The sequence below is a fragment of the Pelodiscus sinensis genome, chromosome 32 (assembly GCF_049634645.1).
Source record: "Pelodiscus sinensis isolate JC-2024 chromosome 32, ASM4963464v1, whole genome shotgun sequence".
Lineage (NCBI taxonomy): Eukaryota > Metazoa > Chordata > Testudines > Trionychidae > Pelodiscus > Pelodiscus sinensis.
This window is the reverse complement of record NC_134742.1, coordinates 1127808-1148417: the sequence shown is the minus strand read 5'-3', so window position 1 is coordinate 1148417 and position 20610 is coordinate 1127808. Positions and strand designations below refer to the sequence as shown.

The following is a 20610-nucleotide window of genomic DNA, read 5'->3' as shown; positions in this document are numbered from 1 at the left end:
AGCTCAGCTCTGAGCCGTGGGTGGGGGCGACCAGCCCCCCCTCCTCCAGCCACCCCCCCATCCTGCAGGCTGTCTGGGGAGGGGCAAAGCTCCAGGGGCTCCCCCTCCTCCAGTGGCCCCCCATCCTGCAGGCTGTCTGGGGAGGGGCAAAGCTCCAGGGGCTCCCCCTCCTCCACTGCCCCCCATCCTGCAGGCTGTCTGGTGGGGGCAGGCTCTGGGGGTCCCCCCTCCAGTAAGCCCCCTTCAGCCTGTCCACGGGAGGGGGGAGGGGGCTCCTTAACCAATCTAGTGGCAGGCAACATGGTGGAACCCCAGCCCTGTGGCCTTTCTCTGTGCTGCAGCTGCCTCCCACCCCCCCGTGTCCACCCCCTGTGCCCCTCCCTTTCGCCGTCCCTCCGCTCTCCGCCCCCTCCCTTTCGTTGTTGTGGAAATCGGTCCCCTCCCCGGCCCGGCCCCTTTTCCCGGCACAGCCCGACCCGGACCTTGGTTCACCCTGGGGTAAGAGGCAGCGGCAGATCAAATGTGGGGGTCCGAGTTCTTACTGTGTAGGAGGAGTCCTTGGACACAGGGACTTACAGACAGACAGACAGACACATCTCAGCTAGATAGATAGATAAATACAGGGAGAGGGGTAGAGAGATAGATAGATGGGGTGTGTGGGGAGAGATAGATGGGGGGGGTGGGGATAGATGGGTGGGTGGGTGGGGATAGATAGATAGAGGGAGTGTGTGGGGATAGCTAGATGGATGTGTGTGTGGGGATAGATAGATAGAGGGAGTGTGTGGGGATAGCTAGATGGATGTGTGTGGGGATAGATAGATTAGATAGATTAGATAGAGGGGGTGGGTGGGGATAGACAGATAAACAGACGTGTAGCTAAAATGTAATTTTTCACATTGGTTAGAAGATGCCAAGTATGATGCATGTTGATCTGTGGTCTACTGACTCGCGTCTCAGTCCTGTAGCTTCTCTTCCCGTCTCTCTCTTGAGTAGCGGGTGTTACTGTCAGACCTCGCTCGCTGGGAGCGTTGCAAATTACGTTGTACCCCTTGTCTGCCTCACGCACTAAGTTGTGTAACTAGCGTCTTGGCGGAAACGCGGTGCAGGTGTGTGGAGTGAGTGGAGGCGGGGAGTGAGGGACAGCCCGCGGGGATGCCCAGGTGATCCAGAAGTGAGAACTGTGACACATGCCTTGTGTATTGAGGCTGAATTGAACTGGCAGCACTGACGAACCACGGAGAGAGGGAGAGACCCCGCCAAGGGAGAGGGACAGGTCCTGCAGTCAGCCTGGCCTGGCCAGTAAGTCTGACGTGAGTCATGACGGACGGGAAACTACGCACCATCTGTAGGGGGTGTGTGTGCGAGCGCACGTATGTGTGCATGTGCGAGTGCACATGTGTGCGTGTGCGAGTGCACATGTGTGCGTGTGCAAGTGCACGTGTGTGTGTGCGAGCGCACGTGTGTGCATGTGCGTGCGAGCGCACGTGTGTGCGTGTGTTTATGAACCAGATGCTAACTGCTTCTCTGCTGTATTCCCAATAAACACAGCAAGTTGCCTTCTCCCCTGAAAAAGATTGCGAGAACATAACAGACAGACGGACGGACCGATGTCTGTCAGTCTCTAAGGCGCCACGTGGCTACTCGCCAGTAATCAGAACAATGTCGCTCGAGGATCAGCAGCACGGTTTTTAATTCCCTGCTCGGTCTCCCCTTCCCTCCTCCCCGTTACAGCACTTAATTTCCCTTCCTCTCGCCCCGGGGCCAGCCGTGGGTCGCGCCCATGGCCTCGTGGATGTCTCTGGCTGCCCGGATGCTGCCTTTCATGGCTGTGTCGATCCAGCCGTGCGGCTGGGCGGTGTACTCCCCGGCGAAGTAGACCCTCCCTTCGTTCTGGTGCAGCGCCGCGGCGAAGTCGGTGAACTGGTAGGGGGTCAAGGAGACGTAGGCGCCCATGGAATACTCGTCCTCGCCCCATTTCTTGACCACGTGTTTGTCGCAGACCGTCTGGACGTAGCTCTTGTTGAGATTGTGGATCTTGGCCAGGTCCTCGCGCACCAGGTCCACGCTCTTCTCCTCGCTGAGGGAGTTGAAGAAGTCTGCGTCGTCATCCCCTGTGTAGGACGCCAGCACCACCCCCACCCCGTTGGAGAAATTGTGGCTGGGGTAGTAGATGTTTCGGGCCGGGTGGTCCGTGACCGACTTCCCACCGATGATCCTGTCCTCCTCCCAGAAACGCTCCTGGCAGGCCAGAAAAATCTTCACGTCCTTCGAGAAGTGGAGGGAGCGCAGGGCCCGGGTCTTGTTGGGTGACAGAGGCGGGGAGAACTTAATGAGCCGGATGGCTTTGGCCGCGGTGGCCACCAGGACGTAGTCGGCCGTCTTCAACGTGGGCACAGAGGTACTTGGATTGTGGTAGAACACCTTCACTTCTTTGCCGTCTTGTGTTATGTTCACCACCGGGGCCTGGAATCGGATGTCTGCCTTTGGATCGATATACCGATAGAACGCTTCTGGGAGTTGATCGAAGCCATTCACGATCTCGTCAAGCCTGAAAGAAAAGACGAGGGAGGAATGGAGGGCAGAGGACGGTGGAAGAATTGCAGGTCTCTGAGGGTACGTCTGCACTACAGAGGAAGAGCAAAGTGGCCGCTGTCGGTCTTCCAGGGTTCGAATGAGCGGGTGTAGCTAAGAGAAGGTATCATAGAATCATAGAATACTAGGACTGGAAGGGACCTCGAGAGTCATGGCAGGACCAAATACTGTCTAGACCATCCCTGATAGACATTTATCTAACCTGCTCTTCAATATCTCCACAGATGGGGATTCCACAACCTCCCTGGGCAATTTATTCCAGTGTTTCACCACCCTGACAGTTAGGAGGTTTTTCCTAATGTCCAACCTAAACCTCCCTTGCTGCAGTTTAAGCCCATTGCTTCTTGTTCTATCCCCAGAGGCCAAGATGAACAAGTTTTCTCCCTCCTCCTTGTCACACCCTTTTAGATACCTGAAAACAGCTCTCATGTCCCGCCTCAGTCTTCTCTTTTCTAAACTAAACAAACCCAATTCTTTCAGCCTTCACTCCTAGCTCCTGTTCTCTCGACCTTTCATCATTCTTGTTGCTCTTCTCTGGACCCTCTCCAATTTCTCCACATCTTTCTTGAAATGCGGAGCCCAGAACTGGACACAAGACTCCAGCTGAGGCCTGACCAGCGCAGAGTAGAGCGGAAGAATGACTTCTCGTGTCTTGCTCACAACACAGCTGTCAATGCAGCCCAGAATCAGGTTTGCTTTTTTTGCAACAGCATCACACTGCTGACTCCTATTCAGCTTGTGGTCCACTATGATCCCTTTCTGCCGGACTCCTTCCTAGACATGAATAGGGGGAGAGCTGACTAGCACCCGGTGACTAAGGGGTTAACGCAAGTACCTAGCAAAGGTGTTGGCCAGAGGGCCCGGAGAACCACTCGAGATAGAGGGTGGAACTTTGAATTGGATAGAAATTCCCTGCCTGCTTTCTTTATGGGGGAGAGTTAAACGAGGGGTGGAGAAACACAGAATGGTTTAACCCCAGGCGGGACCACCCTGCCTCCAAGGAATTCAGGGCCAGGGAGTGGACTGACCCAAGAGAAAAGTGGAAGGAAGTAAGATCCTCACGTGATCCCTCCCCTGGTGCCCATTCCCAGGCTCTGACACACAGAAACTAGGGATACTAGCCTGGCCCATCTTGATGGACCTATCCCAGTGCTTTTTTGAACCTTGTTAAAGTCCTGGCCGTCACAGCATCCTGCAGCGAGGAGTTCCACAGGTTAATGACATGCTGCCTGAAGAAAAACTTCCTTTGGTTTGCTTTCAACCTGCTGCATATTAACCCAAAGGTTCCCTTAACAGACCAGAGCGGGGGACCCGCATCGGTATTACAGACACTCTCGGTCTGAAGTTCATGACTGAATTCCCCACGAGAGCCCCCTGATGGCCACTTTCAGTTATGCCTCGTGAGCGTGTCCCCTGCCCGGCATGGCTAGAGACATCCACTAAGGAAGCTCTGCTCCCTGGTGCCTGCTTCGAGATACACGTTCCTCCTCCTCTGCAGCCAGGGAGGAAAGATTTTGCTTTGGCTTACCCTTGCTGGAACGTCACATGGCCCATGACCGAGTCAAGGAAAGACAGGTGAAAGCCGCCGTCTAAATCCATCAGGTCGCCGATCATGTTAACGGCTCCTCGACTTAAGTTGCCTTCTTTAATCAAATATTCCTGGTCGGGAAGAGAGGCAGGGTTGAAAGGCCAGGATTTCAGTTCCGACACACACAGGAATTATTTGGGATCTGTCAGGTAGATGTCCCAGCCATGGACGCAAAAACGCTTTGCAAACGTCTCAAATCTCACACCTGGCCAACTAAGTAACTATCCTTCTACAAGAAGGATGTCACACACCCATTACAGAGAGAGACTGTGGAACGGAAATTCATCTACAAGTTTGACCCGGCGACCCTGGGCCAGAATACCCGGGCGGGCGCATTACACAGCCAATTTCCCCTGCCTTTAACATCCGCACGTTCACATCGGACACGATGAATGGGACTCATCTCTCCCACTTCATCAGTCGCATCAACACGGGTCCTACCCTTGACAGACGCTTCTGCGGCTAGATACCTCTCTCGGGTTCCATTATTTCCCTTCCAACTCATCTGAGGAAGCGGGTTTTGCCCACAAAAGCTCATGAGCCTGTATAGATTTGTGAGTCTCTAAGGCCTTTGGTTTTCAACTTGGGGGTCTAAGTCAAACGCTAGAAGAGGGTTAATCTCCTCCTCAGTGTAGCTGCCAGAGGGGGCGACTCATTTTTAATGATAATAAAAACATCTTATGGGCTACTTACATAAGAAAAACATAAGAATATTAGAACGGCCATAGTCGTCAACGCCAGGTGCCCCAGAGGGAGTGAACAGAACAGGGAATCATTACGTGATTTCTCCCCTGTCGTCCATTTTCAGACAGAGGCCAGGGCCACTGTCCCTACCTATCCTGGCTAACATGTATCTAGCTTTTTTTTTAACCCTGTTCAAGGCCTGGTCTCCACAACCTCCTCTGGCGAGGAGTTCCACAGGTTAATGGTGTGCCGCGTGACCGAATACTTATCGATGAAGAGGACCATGTACGGCATCTGCAGAAAAGTCCCCCTCATATTGCATGTCTCGTTGGGATGTTTTCCAATGGGCAGGACTTTACATTGTTCAACATTCAATTTCATTTGCCTTTTTGTTGCCCAACTGCTTAGTTTGGGGAGAATCTTTTTGAAACTCTTCGCAGTTGGCTTTGGTGTTAACTCTCTTGAGCCGTTTGGTTTCATCTGCACATTTTGCCTCCTCACTGTTTACCCCTTTCTCTAGGGGTGAAGAAGGTGAAAAGGACTGGTCCCAGGACTGACCCTTGGAGGACACCACTAGTTACCTCTCTCCTTTCAGAAAACTGACCATTTATCCCTACCCTTTGTTTCCTGTCTTTTAACCAGTTCTCAGTCCATAAAAGGACCTTCCCTCTTATCCCATGACAACTTACTTTACTTAAGAGCCTTTGGCTTTCTGGAAATCTAAGTTCACTACATCCACGGGATCCCCCTGGTCCACATGTTTGTTGACCCCTGTCAAAGAACGCTAGCAGATTTTTAAGGCATGAGTCCTGTAGCTCTGTAGGCTGTCTACACTGCAGGGTTTTTGTGCAAAAACCCGCAGAGTGTCCATACCTCAAGTGTGTTTTGAAAATTGACAGTGAATCGACAGGACAGAGGTTTTTTTTTTCCAGGGTAAGTATTCCTCTTTCTACAAGGAATAGCGCCTTTTTGTGCAAGAGCTCTTGCGCCAAAAGGTGTGTGTGGATGGGAAACAGGGGGTTTTGCGCAAAAACAGCCTATCAGAAGAAACCCAGGGGCCCTGTGAAAGCATCAGTGCTTTCTTGTGCGAGAGCGTCCACGCAGTCCGGATGTGCTTTTGCGCAAAGGCGCATGGCTTTTCCGATGCGCTTTGGCAGTCTGGATGCACTCTTGTGCAAGCAGTGTTTGTGGAAGAGCTCTTCCGCAAAAAGCTTCTTGTGCAAGACGCCTGCAGTGTTAGCCTGAGAGACTAACACAAATCTAGTTATTATCATGAGCTTTCGTGGGCAAAACGCACTTCTTCAGGTGCTAATGAGGGTAATTAAGTGGCCAGAGGCTTAGCTTCTGATGTACAAAAGTGGGGTGAAATGCAGGGAGGGCTGGCTTTATAATGGGACATCCAGCTCCTGTCTTGGATCCAGCCCAAATTTGCAGACGAACGACTTTGTTGAAGTATAAACTTTACAGATGAATATCAATTTTGCGCCCTCTCTCTCTGGCTATGTTTAGACTGCAGGCTTCTTTCGAAAGAGGCTCTTTCGAAAGCATCTTTCGAAAGAGCCTCTTTCAAAAGATCGCGTCTAGACTGCAGGCGGATCTTTCGAAAGAGAAATCTGCTTTTTCGAAAGAGAGCACCCAGCGAGTCTGGATGCTCTCTTTCGAAGACGGCCTCTTTACATTGAAGAACGCCTTCTTTCGAAAGAGGAACTTTCGAAAGAAGGCATTCTTCCTCGTAAATTGAGGTTTACCGCCATCGAAAGAAAAGCCGCGTTCTTTCGAAATAATTTCGAAAGAACGCGGCTTGAGTCTGGACGCAGGGGAAGTTTTTTCGGGAAAAGGCTACTTTTCCCGAAAAAACCCCTGAGTCTGGACACGGCCTCTGTGTGGTTGGCTGGGGACGCTCCTTTGTGGAAGAACGGCTATTTTTAAATGCACGGATGAGGGCTCCAGCAGGCTAAAATGTCTCCCACCCCCAGGTGTGTGCGCGCGACCCTTTCTAATGTCTGATTTGTGTCCGTTTGTCCTTTCTCATAGGGACTGTGTAGTTTGGCCAATATCTGCAGCAGAGGGATCTGGCTGGCAGAGATCATGGTAGCGGGTGTGCCGTTGGACGGTACACTCAGTGTTGCATGGTATGCTTTTTTGGGGGGGTCTTGTAACCCTTTGTTTCTAGCTCTCTCATTTCTACTCCCAGCCTTCCTCGGTCTCAAACAAACCCGGGATACCACTGGGGAAGGTAAGCTAGGCCCTGTGATGACCCACGCGGTTTTGGGGAGTGAGGCACAAAGTGCCGGCTGGCATCACTTACCTTGGTGGAAAAGGAGTCGTATTTCTCTTTCAAAACTTTGCAGTCTGTGGTCACCTGGGGGGCAAGCAAGAAAGCAGTCGTGTGAACCACAGCCGGGGCTGCCCCTTGGCAGATCGGCGGTATTCCCGATTTGCCACCATCCTGGGACATGTGCCATAAGAACATGAGAATGGCCACATTGTGTCAGACCAATGGGCCATCTAGCCCACAGTATTGCTGGACCTGGCCTCCATGAATGTATCTAGCTCTTTTTTGAACCCTGTTAAAGTCCTCGCCTTCTTGTGGCTAGGAGTTCCACAGGTTGGCTGTGCGCTGCATAAAGAAACACTTCTTTATACTTACTTTAATACCACCGATTAATTTCATTTGGTGACCTCGTATTTCGTATATTATGAGCACACGTAAATAACTTTTCCTTGTTCACTTTCTCCAAATCCGTCATGATTTTATAGACCTCGATCGAATCCTCCCCATGAGTCCCCTCTTTTCTACGCTGAAAAGCCCCCGTCTCTTTAATCTCTCTTCATAAAACACAGCTATCGCCACAAGCCATAACACAACAGCTCCGGTGAAAGAGTTGTCCATAAGGTCTGGAGACGGGAGGGATATTTTTTTGTTTGTTTTCCATTCCCGCAGTTCTCCAAATGACCAAGCTTGCTTTCAGTCTGGTTTTATAAACAATACAGTGACTAGGTCAAGGCTATGTCCAACATTCCCTCTCATGGGCCCTCATCTATGTGCAGAATAAATTTTGTGACTTGCACCAAGGCAGGTGAAGATGTGCACCACCCGGAGAAACTCACATTGCAGGCGGTGGGCACTGTGCTAATCAGCTGGGCGGCATTTGAAACTCTCCTGAGTGGCCGTCCAAGTGCTCAGCTTACGGGGAACACTGGGTACAGCTACACTAGAGCTTTAATTGATCAAACTTTTGTCAGTCCAGGAGGTGAAAAAACTAACATAAGCACAGGTGTGGACAGTGATCTGTAGGCAGCACAGGGTGGCTTAATTATGCTGGTGGGTGAACTCTCAGCGGAGAAGACCTTGGCGGTAGTGTAGACACATCCTCGCAGTGAGAAAAGGCGCCAGATTTTGAAACCAGTGTCGGAAAAGGCAGCGAGGAGAGTTCTGGGATTTTCAAAATTAGCCACGTGCCTTTAACCCAACCAAAACCATACCAGCCGTGCGGCGGCTATGATAGGTGGGCGATAAGAACAAGGCAGCTCCACAACCTACTCAGAGAGCCAGCTGGCTTTATCGCTGAAGCTGTAGAAGCTCCTACAACAGTGTTTCTTAAACTTTTTAAGACCGAGGAACACCAAATAAAATTTTTTTTTAATGGGGAACACCAAGGATTTTTTGTTAAGGAAAAAAAAAGAGGTTGGGGGGAAAAGGGTGGGGGGGGGGGAAGTTATTCAGAAGAAAAAGAGTCGGGGGAAAGTTATTGAGCAAAAAAAAAAGTCACCTGCCCCTTTAAGGGTGGCCATTTTGAATTCTGTTGTTCTCCGCGGCACACAGTTTAAGAAACACTGTCGTACACTAAGCTCCAGTGGTTCCAGGTTCAGATCTGCCCACTGGTGGTTACATTAACTCAACCAAACACAGACCCGTAGCTACAACACACCCTCGGTTAGGCCTATGACCCCAGCCCTGGGTTGAAGGGTACGTCAACTGGCAGGTTTTGTGTGTGGATGGGGGCAGCTTTGGGTTTAAGGCCACCATCCTAGGAAGGCGACATCTACACGACAAGTTTTCGTGGCAAAAATTATGCTAATGAGGGACTCATTTGTAAAGAGGGGTTTGCACAAAAAGAAAACATCCCGTCGGCTTGTTTTTGCGCAAAAATCCCCAGTGCAAAAACAGATCGGCAGAAAATATGCAAATGAGATTGCAACTCATGCAAATAAGTCCCTCGTTAGCATATTTTTTGCCCAGGAAACTCGTCGTGTAGACCGAGTCTCTGAGTGCAGGCTGGCTTTTGACATAACCCCCATGCCCGAGTCCGTACCCTGTCCAGCGTCTGATTATAAAGCTCGATGGCGGATTTGCCCTTCTCCTCCGGACGCACCGGGTAGTTCAAGATGTCGGGATTTTTCTCCACGTCGATATGCCTGGCCCGGACGTTGTTCACCAGATACCAGGCGTTGTTGTGGCTGCTGTAGAACGTGCTCAGCAAAAGATTGAACTGGCGGATGAATTCGCGCACGATCCTGAAGGAGCGAGAAAGCGTCAAAAGGGAGGTATCCGAGCGGCCGCCGGGGGAGTCTCTCTCCCCAACAGCCACAAGGAGTCCAGCGGGATTACAAAGAGCAACACACCGAGCAGGGCAGACGCTTTCGTGAGCGACAACTCACTTCCTCAGAGGCCGTACGGAAAAAAAAAAGGAAAGGTACAGAGATGGGAGTGTGAACGCAGGGCGTGGCTAGTCTCCAACAGTGATGGGAAGGGAGGGGGAATACCAGAATGGGAAATTACTTCTTGCACTGGGAGAGCCACTCCCTGTTTCGGGTGTGTCCGAGGGTGTGGGGGGGCAGCCGGTCTAGGGAATAACGGGGTGACCCGCTACAGTCCGCGTCTGACAGACGTACAGAGCCAAGCACCGGGCACCTCAGAGCACTCTGAACCCGCGCCATCCGCTTCATTTAGCGTGGACAGGCTGGCAATTCCCCCCCCCTATTTTTCCCTCTTTCTCTGCTATTTATTTGGCAACCTGGACCCCTTCACTCCAGTCATCTGAGGGAGCGGGCTGTGCAGGATCCCAGCGACAGCTTTTGCTCATCTCCAACGTGCTGCAGGACTAGTCGCTGTTAAAAGCATTTCTGGAAAATCATGCCAGTCTAGACGCAGCCACCAGCCTTCCACGCCCCCGCCCATGATCATGAAGAAAAATCAAGCAAGCTTAACAACATTTCACTAATACAACTGTCAGTTACAGACTAACAGAAACATGGGATCGTGCTTTTTAAATGCATTCGTTTTCTCATGACTTTTGTCCTGTAAAGCATTGGACTGATCTTGACTTGGTCACAACTTTCTGTAGCTCTTTCTTTTGTGTGTTGCATAATTCCCATTTTAGCAATGATCAAAGCAACCCAGCGATGTTGATCATCTTATCTGAGGGCAGACACGGAGGCAGCAGCAGACGTAGCTAGTTCAGAAGCCACTGACTCTATTTTTGCACTTAATCCACCACAATAACCGGCCCTTCTCTTACTGGTTCATGGTATTGGCTGACATGTTGCATCACTAGGGGTCGCCAGGTGCCCAGTTTTCGGGCCCTTTCTCCAGTAAAAAAAAATCAGAAAATAGCAGACACGTGCAATGTCCGGTGTTTTCTGGTTCGCCGGCTGGGTGCCGGATGGAAGCCTGGCCGGGGCGAGGGAGTGGCTGGGAGAGGGGGGCCCGCAATCGGCGTGGGGAGCCCCCCACTCCCAAGTTCGGCTTTCTGGCCCCCCTCCTTCCTCCCAACCAGCCCTGCTCCTCTCTCAGCCGGTCCCTCCCCCGATCAAGTGTGTCCAGTTTGGGGTTTTTTTTCTTTAACCCTACCTGGTAACCCTTCTGTACGGCACCCAGGTGGGTTAATGGCCAAGCCCTCCTCCAAGGAGCTGAGCGCTGCGGTGTTAGCGTTAGCAGCCTTCACAAACTTGGGCCGACATAAGGCCTCGTGTATCACACCTGAACGCAGACAGCGGTCCAGCTAACGCAAAGGAGCTGCGGGAATGCTGAGGGAAGCTGGTAGAAGATTTCTTGCATTCGAGATTTTAACTCCTCCCGAATTAATCGAAATCAACACAAACATATTGTGAGCATGGTAGGAAAGTCACTTGACAGGCTACAACAGGAAACCGTACATTACCTGTGCTCTGTGGGCAGACGCATGGCTCCCAGCTCCGCATACCAGCCGCCTTCTCGGTGGGTCAAGATGCGTCCTCCGACCCGGTTACTGGCTTCCAGGATCGTGATCTAAGGATACAACACAGGTCGGGTGATCACACGTCCACACAGCTACGCCCTGGCTTTCGCTAACCACCTTCACTTTAAGAAAATGGACATTTTGTTGAGCAATCAAAATAACCTTTCTTTCTTTTCCATAAAATCTCTCTATCTATCCCCCCACACCCTCTATCTATCCCCCCACACACCCTCTGTCTATTCCCACACATACCCTCTATCTCTCTATCTCCACACATACCCTCTATCTATCTATCTCCACACATACCCTCTATCTATCTATCCCCACACACCCTCTATCTCTCTATCTCCACACACACCCTCTATCTATTCCCACACATACCCTCTATCTATCTATCCCCACACACCCTCTATCTCTCTTTCTCCACACACACCCTCTATCTATTCCCACACATACCCTCTATCTATCTATCCCCACACACCCTCTATCTCTCTATCCCCCCACACACCCTCTATCTATTCCCACACATACCCTCTATCTATCTATTCCCCACACACCCTCTGTCTGTCTATCCCCACACACACCCTCTATCTATTCCCACACATACCCTCTATCTCTCTATTCCCCCACATACCCTCTATCTCCACACACACCCTCTATCTGTTCCCCCACATACCCTCTATCTATCTATTCCCACACACACCCTCTGTCTATCTATCCCCCTACCCTCCTCTATCTATCTATCTATCCCCACACACCCTCTCTATCTATTCCCACACACACCCTCTATCTATCTATTCCCACACACACCCTCTATCTATCTATCCCCCTACCCTCTATCTATCTATCTATCTATCTATCTATCCCCACACACCCTCTCTATCTATTCCCCCACACTCCCTCTATCTATCTATCCCCATAAACAACTTTTTTGCTTATTTTCCATGCCGTGTTGGAGATAAATCACTATTCTTTTAATGCAAAATAACACCCCTGTAAATACAGCCTATTCGGATCATTTACAGTATTTCAGGCAATTGTTCCGAGCGTCTGTCTTTCTTGCTCAGTTCACCCTGTTTACTTAAGCCCACTTGGTTCTGCTCGTCAGCATCATTTCCAGTCCTGAAAAGCCCCCTAGGGCTGTTCCAGAGGAGCCCCGGCCTGTGTCTGGCTCCCCTCGGTCGTTACAATTACCTGGCAGCCTGCGTCATTCAGCAGCTTGGCAGCCGTGAGGCCACCGATGCCGGCCCCGACGATCACCACTTTCTTGGAGCACTTGCCCTTCAAGCCGTTTTTGGCCAGTTCCACCAGCTTCTCGTAGTCGGAGTCCACGAAGCATTTCTCCCAGTCGTGGCGCGGGAGAGGGAGACTCTGCGAGCCCGGGAAGGCCGCCAGGAGGAAGAGCAGAAGCAGCGCTGCAGACAAAAGTGGAGAAAAACCCATCAAAGAAAAGAAAACAGACAACACCCATGGGTGAAGCAGACTGATTTTCTGAGATTGGGCAGCTCCACGTGCCGTGGGTCTATCACTCCTCGGTCCCGCCCGAGGGACAGGCGCCTGTAGCCAGACAGGAACCCCCCCCCAACATCTCCCCCCGTAACATCCATCTTTCTTGCCTGGAAACACACACGGGGTGCAGAGAGAAGTAAAAGCAGCATAGTCTTCGAAGCCTTGACAAGAGGCCCGGATATGCTAGCTCACAGTGACCCTGGACAACTGTAAGCAGAGAGAAGAGGCTGATCGAGTTAATTACTGACCAGGAGGCTGCCGAGGAGTGCCCTTGACTGAAACCCATATTGATACGATCACACACTCGCCCGGGGGAGAGGAATCTCCCGCCCTGTAAAGAATGTCCAGTATTCCTAATTCGGTTATTTTTCTCTTACAAGCGTAAATTACTTGAAACTCCCTTGTAAGAGCTGCAAAAGCGGCGTGGAGTCCTGTGGCACCTTGCATCTGACGAAGTGGGTCTTTGCCCACGAAAGCTTATGCTCCTACACTTCAGTGAGTCTATAAGGTGCCACAGGACTCCTCGCCGCTTTTGCAGATTCAGACTAACACGGCTCCCCCTCTGATACTTGTAAGAACTGGTGTCACAAAAACGGACCAACACAATTTGGCATCTTAGATAAGAAAGAGGATATGGGCCCCTATGGGTATCAAGATGGGCCCAGCAGCACACTCACTCTGAGCGTCAATCTACCATCTATCTGCTGGTCGGGTTAGGCGATTGGCTTCCCGAGGTTCCACGGGGACGCCCACCTCGGATTCGTCTTTCCTAGGAATTGAGGGACCAGCCCTGGCTTGACCCCCTGGAGTCGAGAGGCACAGAAGGGGGTAAAAGTTGTACCTGGATGTGTCCTTAGTGTACACATAGACTTAGAGCTCTTTAAAGATTAAGTTGTCACTTGGTACCGTTATTTTCCTTCTATCTTTATTTCCTTTGTAACCACTTTTTAAGATCTATATTTGCTAGCAGTTAAGAAATAGAGCAATAGCCATTGTAACCATATGATTTGTAAGCTTCTTTAAAAAACCTGTAAGGCTACGTCTAGACTGGCATGATTTTCCGCAAATGCTTTTAACGGAAAAGAACCAGACACAACTAAAGGAACTCCAGCCGGTCATAGGGGCAGACACAGTGAGGGAGAGCTGGGCGTTTGGGTCCTGTCGCCTCCACTGGACAGACCCTTTGGGGCATCCGTCAGCCTTCCCTAGGCTGCCCGCTGCGTAGGAATCTCGATCCTAGCAGTTGAAGACTCGGGTGTATAACACACACGCGCACACACACACACCACGCACTGCCCTGACCATCGACTGACAGCGCCCTGCCTTCCACATGGACGTTGGGATATTAAACCCCCGGGCAAGTGGGGACAATCAGACACAAGCAGCCGGCAAACCACGGCTGAACATGACAGTGTTTCTCCAGCATGGCTCAGGGCCGGGTATGTGTGCAGGACTCAGGACAGGGGGCAGCGTTGCCAACCGCCAGTAAATTTACGGATGGTCCATAAAAAAGGATCCGAAATTGGACGTGTCCATAACATCCGTAAGAAAATGTAGGTGTCCGTAAATTTTGTAAAAGTGCAAGGCAATTTCAAAAACCAGCAATTCTTCCAGAGCAATTACATTTCTACTGTGCTGCGTCTGCCATGTTACGGCGGAGCAGCGGACAGCGGACGTTTGAGTTGTCGAGTTGTCTGTGTTTGGCTGAACGATCCCAAAAGGGAAAACGTCCGGGACCATGACTCACTAAATGAAAGCGAGTTAAGTGGCATGTTGAATTGCATATTGTTCTAGTGATGTGTGAGGGACAGTGATGACTTTTCACTTTTTGCCCATCTATGCCATCTTAAGAGAGTGTAAAAATTATGTCCCTAAAAAATTCTGTCGGTCCGTAAATTTTTCCCATATTGTCCCATTTTCTCCCTTGTCCTTGTAAGAATCTTTTACGTCCTTGAAAAATCACATCCCCAGACTAAACAAACCCAGGTTTTGTCAGCCTTCCCTCCTCGCTCCGGTTTTGTAGCCCTTTCAATGCACTTTTGGTGAGGTCTTCGGCTGTGAAGTACACCCCACCGTTTAACGGTGGCAGGTGGAAACAGTCACCCAATGTACAGTAACAAAAAAACCACCAAACCATCTTTCTGTCTTTCCCATCCACATTCCCAAAAGGGGAGAATACACAGGGCATTCAACATACTCCGGGAGTAAAACCACCTGCAGTAACGCACAGAAAGTGTTTCTAAGACCTCCCTGAAAGCATAGGACTTGCATCAGGACTTGAGTTTTGGAGGAAAGGTCTTAAAAATCTCAAACACTTTTCCATTCCGTAAACATAAAGGGTGCATCTAAACTGGTAAGATTTTGCGCTTTTGCGCAAAAACTTGCCAGCTGTCTACCCTGGCCGTTTGAATTTGTGCAAGAACACTGACGACCTCATGTAAGATTGTCAGTGTTCTTACACAAATACTATGATGCTCCCGCTCAGAGATAAGCCCTATTCCTCAAATGTATTTGCGCAAGAGGGCCAGTGTAGACAGGGGAGGACTGTCTTGCGCAAAAAAGCCCCGATGGCGAAAATGGTGATCGGGGCTTTCTTGCGCAAAATTACGTCTAGACTGGCCACGGATGCTTTTGCGCAAAAGCACTTTTTGCACAAATGCACCCATGCCAATCTAGACGCTCTTTTGCGGAAATACTTTAAAGCATTTCCGCAAAATCTGGCCAGTCTAGACGCAGCCAAAGGGTTCAGAAAAGGGCAACTGAAATGATTAGGGGTTTGGAACAGGTCCCATATGAAGAACTAGAGGACACCAAATGAAATTAATGGGTAGCAGATTTAAAACTAATAAAAGAAAGTTCTTCTTCACACAGCGTGTAGTCAACCTGTGGAACTCCTCGCCAGACTATAATAGAGTTTAAAGAGGAACTAGATAATTTCATGGAGGTTAGGTCCATAAAAGGCTATTAGCCAGGGGATCGAAATGGTGTCCCTGGCCTCTGTTTGTCAGAGGCTGGAGAGGGATGGCAGGAGACAAATCGTTTGATCATTGTCTTCGGTCCATCCTCTCTGGGGCACCTGGTGCTGGCCACTGTCAGCAGACAGGCTACTGGGCTAGATGGACCTTTGGTCTGACCCAGTACGGCCGTTCTTACGTTCTTATGGATCTTTTTCCGATTGACTTATGGAAGAGGCTTTTCTGAAATTTGGTGCGTCTATACGGGGCCAAATTTTGAAACAGAGCGCTCTGTCACGCCGTCCCTTCTTCCTCCTAGAACGAGGGTGGCAGGGATGGCGGAAGGGCCCAGCTGGTCTTTTGAATGTTTTTTTTTCCCAAAAAAGTTCCCTGGACACGGCGTTGCTTTTCTGGGACCTCGCCGGTGAGAGGGGCGGAGACGCCGGGGGACAGTCGGTCATGAGTGTGGAAGGAAGGAAGAAGAAGAGAAAGAGACACGAGCGAAAGAGGCAGAAGACGGGAAGATGCGCCAGGAGGAAGGTTGGGACCCGCCTCACTGTAACAAGCCCAAGGAGAAGTGTCACTCACGGAACCCGTCCATGTCCGAATGCAGCGGGAGTCCACCAGTGAGCCCCTCATTTCGCTGCCGGCCTTTTATCGAGCCAGGCGGGCGAACCGCCCCGAAATTGCTGACGGCGCCTAGTGAGACTGGGAGATAAGCATCGCTTCTCATAATCGCAAAGTGCTTCTCATGATCTGTGGGTTACGGCCTTGCATTATCTCCTGCCAGGCATCCGGGCACAAACGAATCCTGCCAGGAGCAACCGTTCTCACAGTGAACTTCCTCCACGCCCTGCTGAGGAGAACTGCCTCCGTCGTGCCCGTTCGCTGCCCCACTTTTCTCTCCAGTGCGGTAACCTGGCATGTCAGCCCTTAGCCTGACTGGCTGTCATGTGACTGGATTGTAAGGGAAGCAGCCAGATCGCTGCTGCACCTATGGGGGTGGGGTGTTTGCCCCAAAAGTTGGTGCAAAGGGGGCCATGTGAGGTGTCAAATGAAAGCTTACTTTCTACTGCTTCTCTATCTGCTATTCATATACCTGTATAATGTCTGTGTGTGAAGTTATAAGCATGTGCTTTGTGTGCATACTAAATGTTTCTCTGTATGTGGTTGAGCTATGGGCAGAGCTTGGCCTGTGGACATGCTAAGGAGCAAGTCTCCATGGAACAATAGCCCTCCATAGGCCTACGACACACCTCAAGAATGGGGACTGACACCTAAGGGCTACTAGCGGGGGACACAGGGATAGGCCGCTGGCCAGGTGACCTGCTGCAGCCAAGAAGAGACCAGGAAGAAGGGATAGATATGCCATGTGGCCGACTCCATCTTGGTCTTCAGATCTGCTCCTGACCCCAGATGCGGCCTCGCACGGAATCACAAGCCGGGAAGAACTGTGGACCCATCCTGGCATAGGATGTGCACCAAGGACTTTTAAGCCAGCAGCTGTAACATCTCTGCTAGAGCCTGCATCGAGAACTGGGAGATTCGATGCATGTAACGTAGGATACTTTAGCAACCTCACTCTCAGGCTTTTCTTTCTTGTGGTAATAAAGCTTTAGATGTTAGATGCTAAAGGATTGGCCCAGCGAGATTTGTGGGTAAAGTCCAGAGTGTAAATTGACCTGGGATCTGTGGCTGGTTTCTTGGAACCAGACAGAAGTTGTTTGGAGAAGGTGAGATTGGGTTCTAGACCCCTCACCTGTGTTAGGCCTGGCATGATTTTGCACAAATACTTTTCACGGAAAACTTTTTCTGTTAAAAGTATTTGCTCAAAAGAGCGTCTACACTGGCACGGATGCTTTTGCGCAAAAGATATCTTTTGCGCATAAGCATCCGCGCCAGTGTAGATGCTCTTTTGTACAAGAAAGCTCCGATGGCCGGGCTTGCTTGCGCAAGAAATTAACGCGGCTGTCTACACTGGCCCTCTTGCCCAAGAATACTTGCGCAAGAGGGCTGATCCCTGAGCGGGAGCGTCAGGATATTGGCACAAGAAGCACTGATTTCGTACAGTACAAAGTCAGTGTTCTTACGCAAATTCTCACAGCCAGTGTAGACAGGCGGCAAGATTTGGCGCAACATCTTGCCAATGTAGATGCAGCCGGGCTGTTTGGGGCACGGATATTGCTGGGGTGTCGGAGGGGTTTTGCTCGTGAGGCTTCAGGCAGGCGGCCGAAGCGCTTGGTGGAACTGGTGTGTGGCCTGTTTAGGGAGGTCTCCAGTCCGGGGGCTGTAAGGAGCCCCGAGTTTGGCCTCTGGGGATAGAACAAGAAGCAATGGGCTGAAACTGCAGCAAGGGAGGTTGAGGTTGGACATTAGGAAAAAGTTCCTACCTGTCAGGGTGGTCAAACACTGGAATAAATTGCCCAGGGAGGTTGCCTGTGGAGATATTGAAGAGTACGTTAGATAAATGTCTATCAGGGATGGTCTAGTCTCTTTCCTAGCAGCCTAAATTTAGCCTCCAGGACATCTCTCCTACCCTTCCCTATGTCATTGGTACCTACATGTACCACGACCACCGGCTCCTCCCCAGCACTATACATAAGTCTGTCTAGATGCCTCGAGAGATCCGCAACCTTCGCACCAGGCAGGCAAGTGACCCTATGGCTCTCCCGGTCATCACAAACCCAACTATCTATGTTTCTAACGATCGAATCACCCACTACTAACACCTGCCTCTTCCTAACTGGCATTCCCTCCCTATCAGAGGTATCCTCAGTGCAAGAGGATACCGCAACATCATCTGGGAGGAGGGTCCCAACTACGGGATGGTTTCCCTCTGCTCCCATTAAATGCTCTGTTCCCTTGAGACTTTCATCCTCCTTAAGAGCACTGGGGCTCTCAGACTGGAGGTGGGACAGTACTACAGTGTCCCGGAAAGTCTCATCAACCTAGCTCTCTACCTCCCTTAGCTCCTCCAGTTCAGCCACCCTGGCCTCCAAAGCCCGAACTCGGTCTCTGAGGGCCAGGAGCTCCTTGCAACGGGTGACACATGCCACCCACCCACAGGGCAGGTAATCATACATGTTACACTCGACGCAATAAACAGGATAGCCCCCACTCTGCTGCTGGGCTTTGACTCCATTTTTCTAATGAATAAGTTTAAGTCTAAACTGGGATTCTTATTAAATGTCTGGAATATCGATTATTATAAAAGTTATGTTTAAAGAAGGTCAGAAGTCACTAGCGCCCTCTAACGTCCCCCTCCAAACTCCCTGTTAGCTGCTCCTGTTCGCAAGCTCCCTGGTCGCTGACTCACAGCTTATAAAGCCCTGGTAGCCCCTCCCCGTGACTGAGGCTCATCCTCTGCCCCTGCCCTGGCCTGAGAGCATCGCACCGAGGGGCCGGCCGGCGTGGACCCTGCCCCTGTCTGCTCCCGGCAGGCCTGCGGGGCGCATCGTGCCTGGAAGAGGCGTGTGGCCGCCGGGGGCTCGGGAATCGCTTTGGGACTCTGCCCGGCGGCGGGGGTGGCGTTTCCCTTGTGTCGATAAAGGTCTCGGCGCCCTCGGAGTGTCCTTCGCGTCCCTGGCGGGGGGGGGGGGGTCGTTCCCCCATTTCTGACTCCATTGGGCAGGGCTAGGAAACTACCCAGATTCTCAGCCCCCACAACGTGTCCGGCCGGGCGGGGGCTGAGCGGGGCTGTTGCCGTTGCAGGGGCCGGTGGCCTTCGAGGAGGTGGCCGTGTATTTCACCCCGGGGCAGGGGGCGCTGCTGGGCCCGGCGCAGAGAGCCCTCTACCGGGCCGTCATGCAGGAGAACTACGAGACGGTGACCTCGCTGGGTACGGCCCCCCCCCCCCCGCGGGATCCGGGGCCGGAGGGGGGGGAGTCCGACTCGGTTCCTCCCTGGGGAGGAGGGGGGCGGGGCCCAGAGCTCCAGGGAGAGACACTTTCCTCTCCGACCCCCGCGAACGGGACCGGGGAGCGAAACCCACCGGCCACGCTCAGCCGCCCCCGTCCCCGCGGCTCTGCCGGAGCTCGGAGCAGGGCCCGGCCCCGCCTGTGTTATCGGCCCGGAGCCGCCCTCAGCTCCCTTCCTGGGGCTCGCTCCGTCCTTGGGGGGGCTCTCGTCCAGGGCTACTCCACTTCGGACGCCCCTGGGCCCACAGTGATACGCACGGCGCATGCTGAGGGCTGCCACTGAAGTGCGGTTTCCTCTACGTGCGAATATATATGCAAATATATGCAAATAGCTTCTTTCCCACTGACGGGCATGAATACAAAGACGAAGGCGGGACCACACAACACGCAGGCCCCACGTAAGTCAGTTCTGAGGATAGAAATAAATTGCAATATCGACCCGATTGCCACGTGGAACGAGCAACGACAGCCCCGGAATTTAGCTACTAAAACGCATCTCAACTGGAGACCCTTCTATTGCCTCCTTTTTTGTTTTGGCTCCCACCTCGCTCCGTCCTTGGGGGGGCTCGGCCGGCTGGAAACGGGCAGGAGTTCAGCACCCGAGCTGGGCGTCCGGCAGCAAGTCCCCCAGGTCCGTCTGTCCTGAGATCTCCCAGGATGGGCGGGAAAACTCCCTGCCCCGGGGAACGTTCCCTGTGACTCCCCACGTTCTCCCGCGCCCTGGCTTGGCCCGGTTTCCCCCCCCGCGCAGGGTGCCCTGTCCCCAAAAGGGTTCGTCACCGGTGCAGGAGCAGCGCACAACACGCACACTGCATGCGTTACTCAGCAGCATGTTGGGGCGGCGAGGTGCCCTGTTGTTTCTGCAAGCCGGATTTGGGAGCTTGATGGGCCAGGCCTGCCCCGCCCCCTAGGCTGCATTTCCCCCTGCCCTTGTCCAAGAGGTTTGTATATGTGTGTGTGCATGCTGTGTGCCTGTGGTCCGTGTGGGGTGGGTGTGTCTGTGCACGTTCTCGGTGTGTCGGTCTGTCTGTGTGGGGGGGGGGGCGGCTGCTGTGTGTGTACGTGTGTGTGCTGTGTGGGGTGGGTGCGTGTCTGCAAGTTCTCTGTGTGTGTGTGTGTCTGTGTGAGGTGGGTGTGTCTGTGTG

General features: G+C 52.0%; 3 protein-coding genes across 3 annotated transcripts in view; 1 reads left to right on the top strand and 2 right to left on the bottom strand.

The window, feature by feature from the left end:
• LOC142823165 (uncharacterized) overlaps positions 1-20610 on the top strand; it is a 108553-nt gene that overhangs the window by 8623 nt on the left and 79320 nt on the right. The gene's annotated exons all lie outside the window — the stretch shown is intronic.
• Positions 1-20610, bottom strand: part of LOC112544049 (butyrophilin subfamily 1 member A1-like) — a 165328-nt gene that overhangs the window by 129588 nt on the left and 15130 nt on the right. The window lies entirely within an intron of this gene.
• Positions 1709-16281, bottom strand: LOC102461938 (L-amino-acid oxidase-like). Its single transcript, XM_075913616.1, has 7 exons — positions 16137-16281; positions 12280-12500; positions 11029-11135; positions 9181-9382; positions 7173-7226; positions 4121-4251; positions 1709-2548 (listed from the first exon to the last, which is right to left on the bottom strand). The coding sequence occupies exons 1-7, from the start codon at positions 16279-16281 to the stop codon at positions 1735-1737; spliced, it is 1674 nt and encodes a 557-aa protein (XP_075769731.1). The 3' UTR covers positions 1709-1734.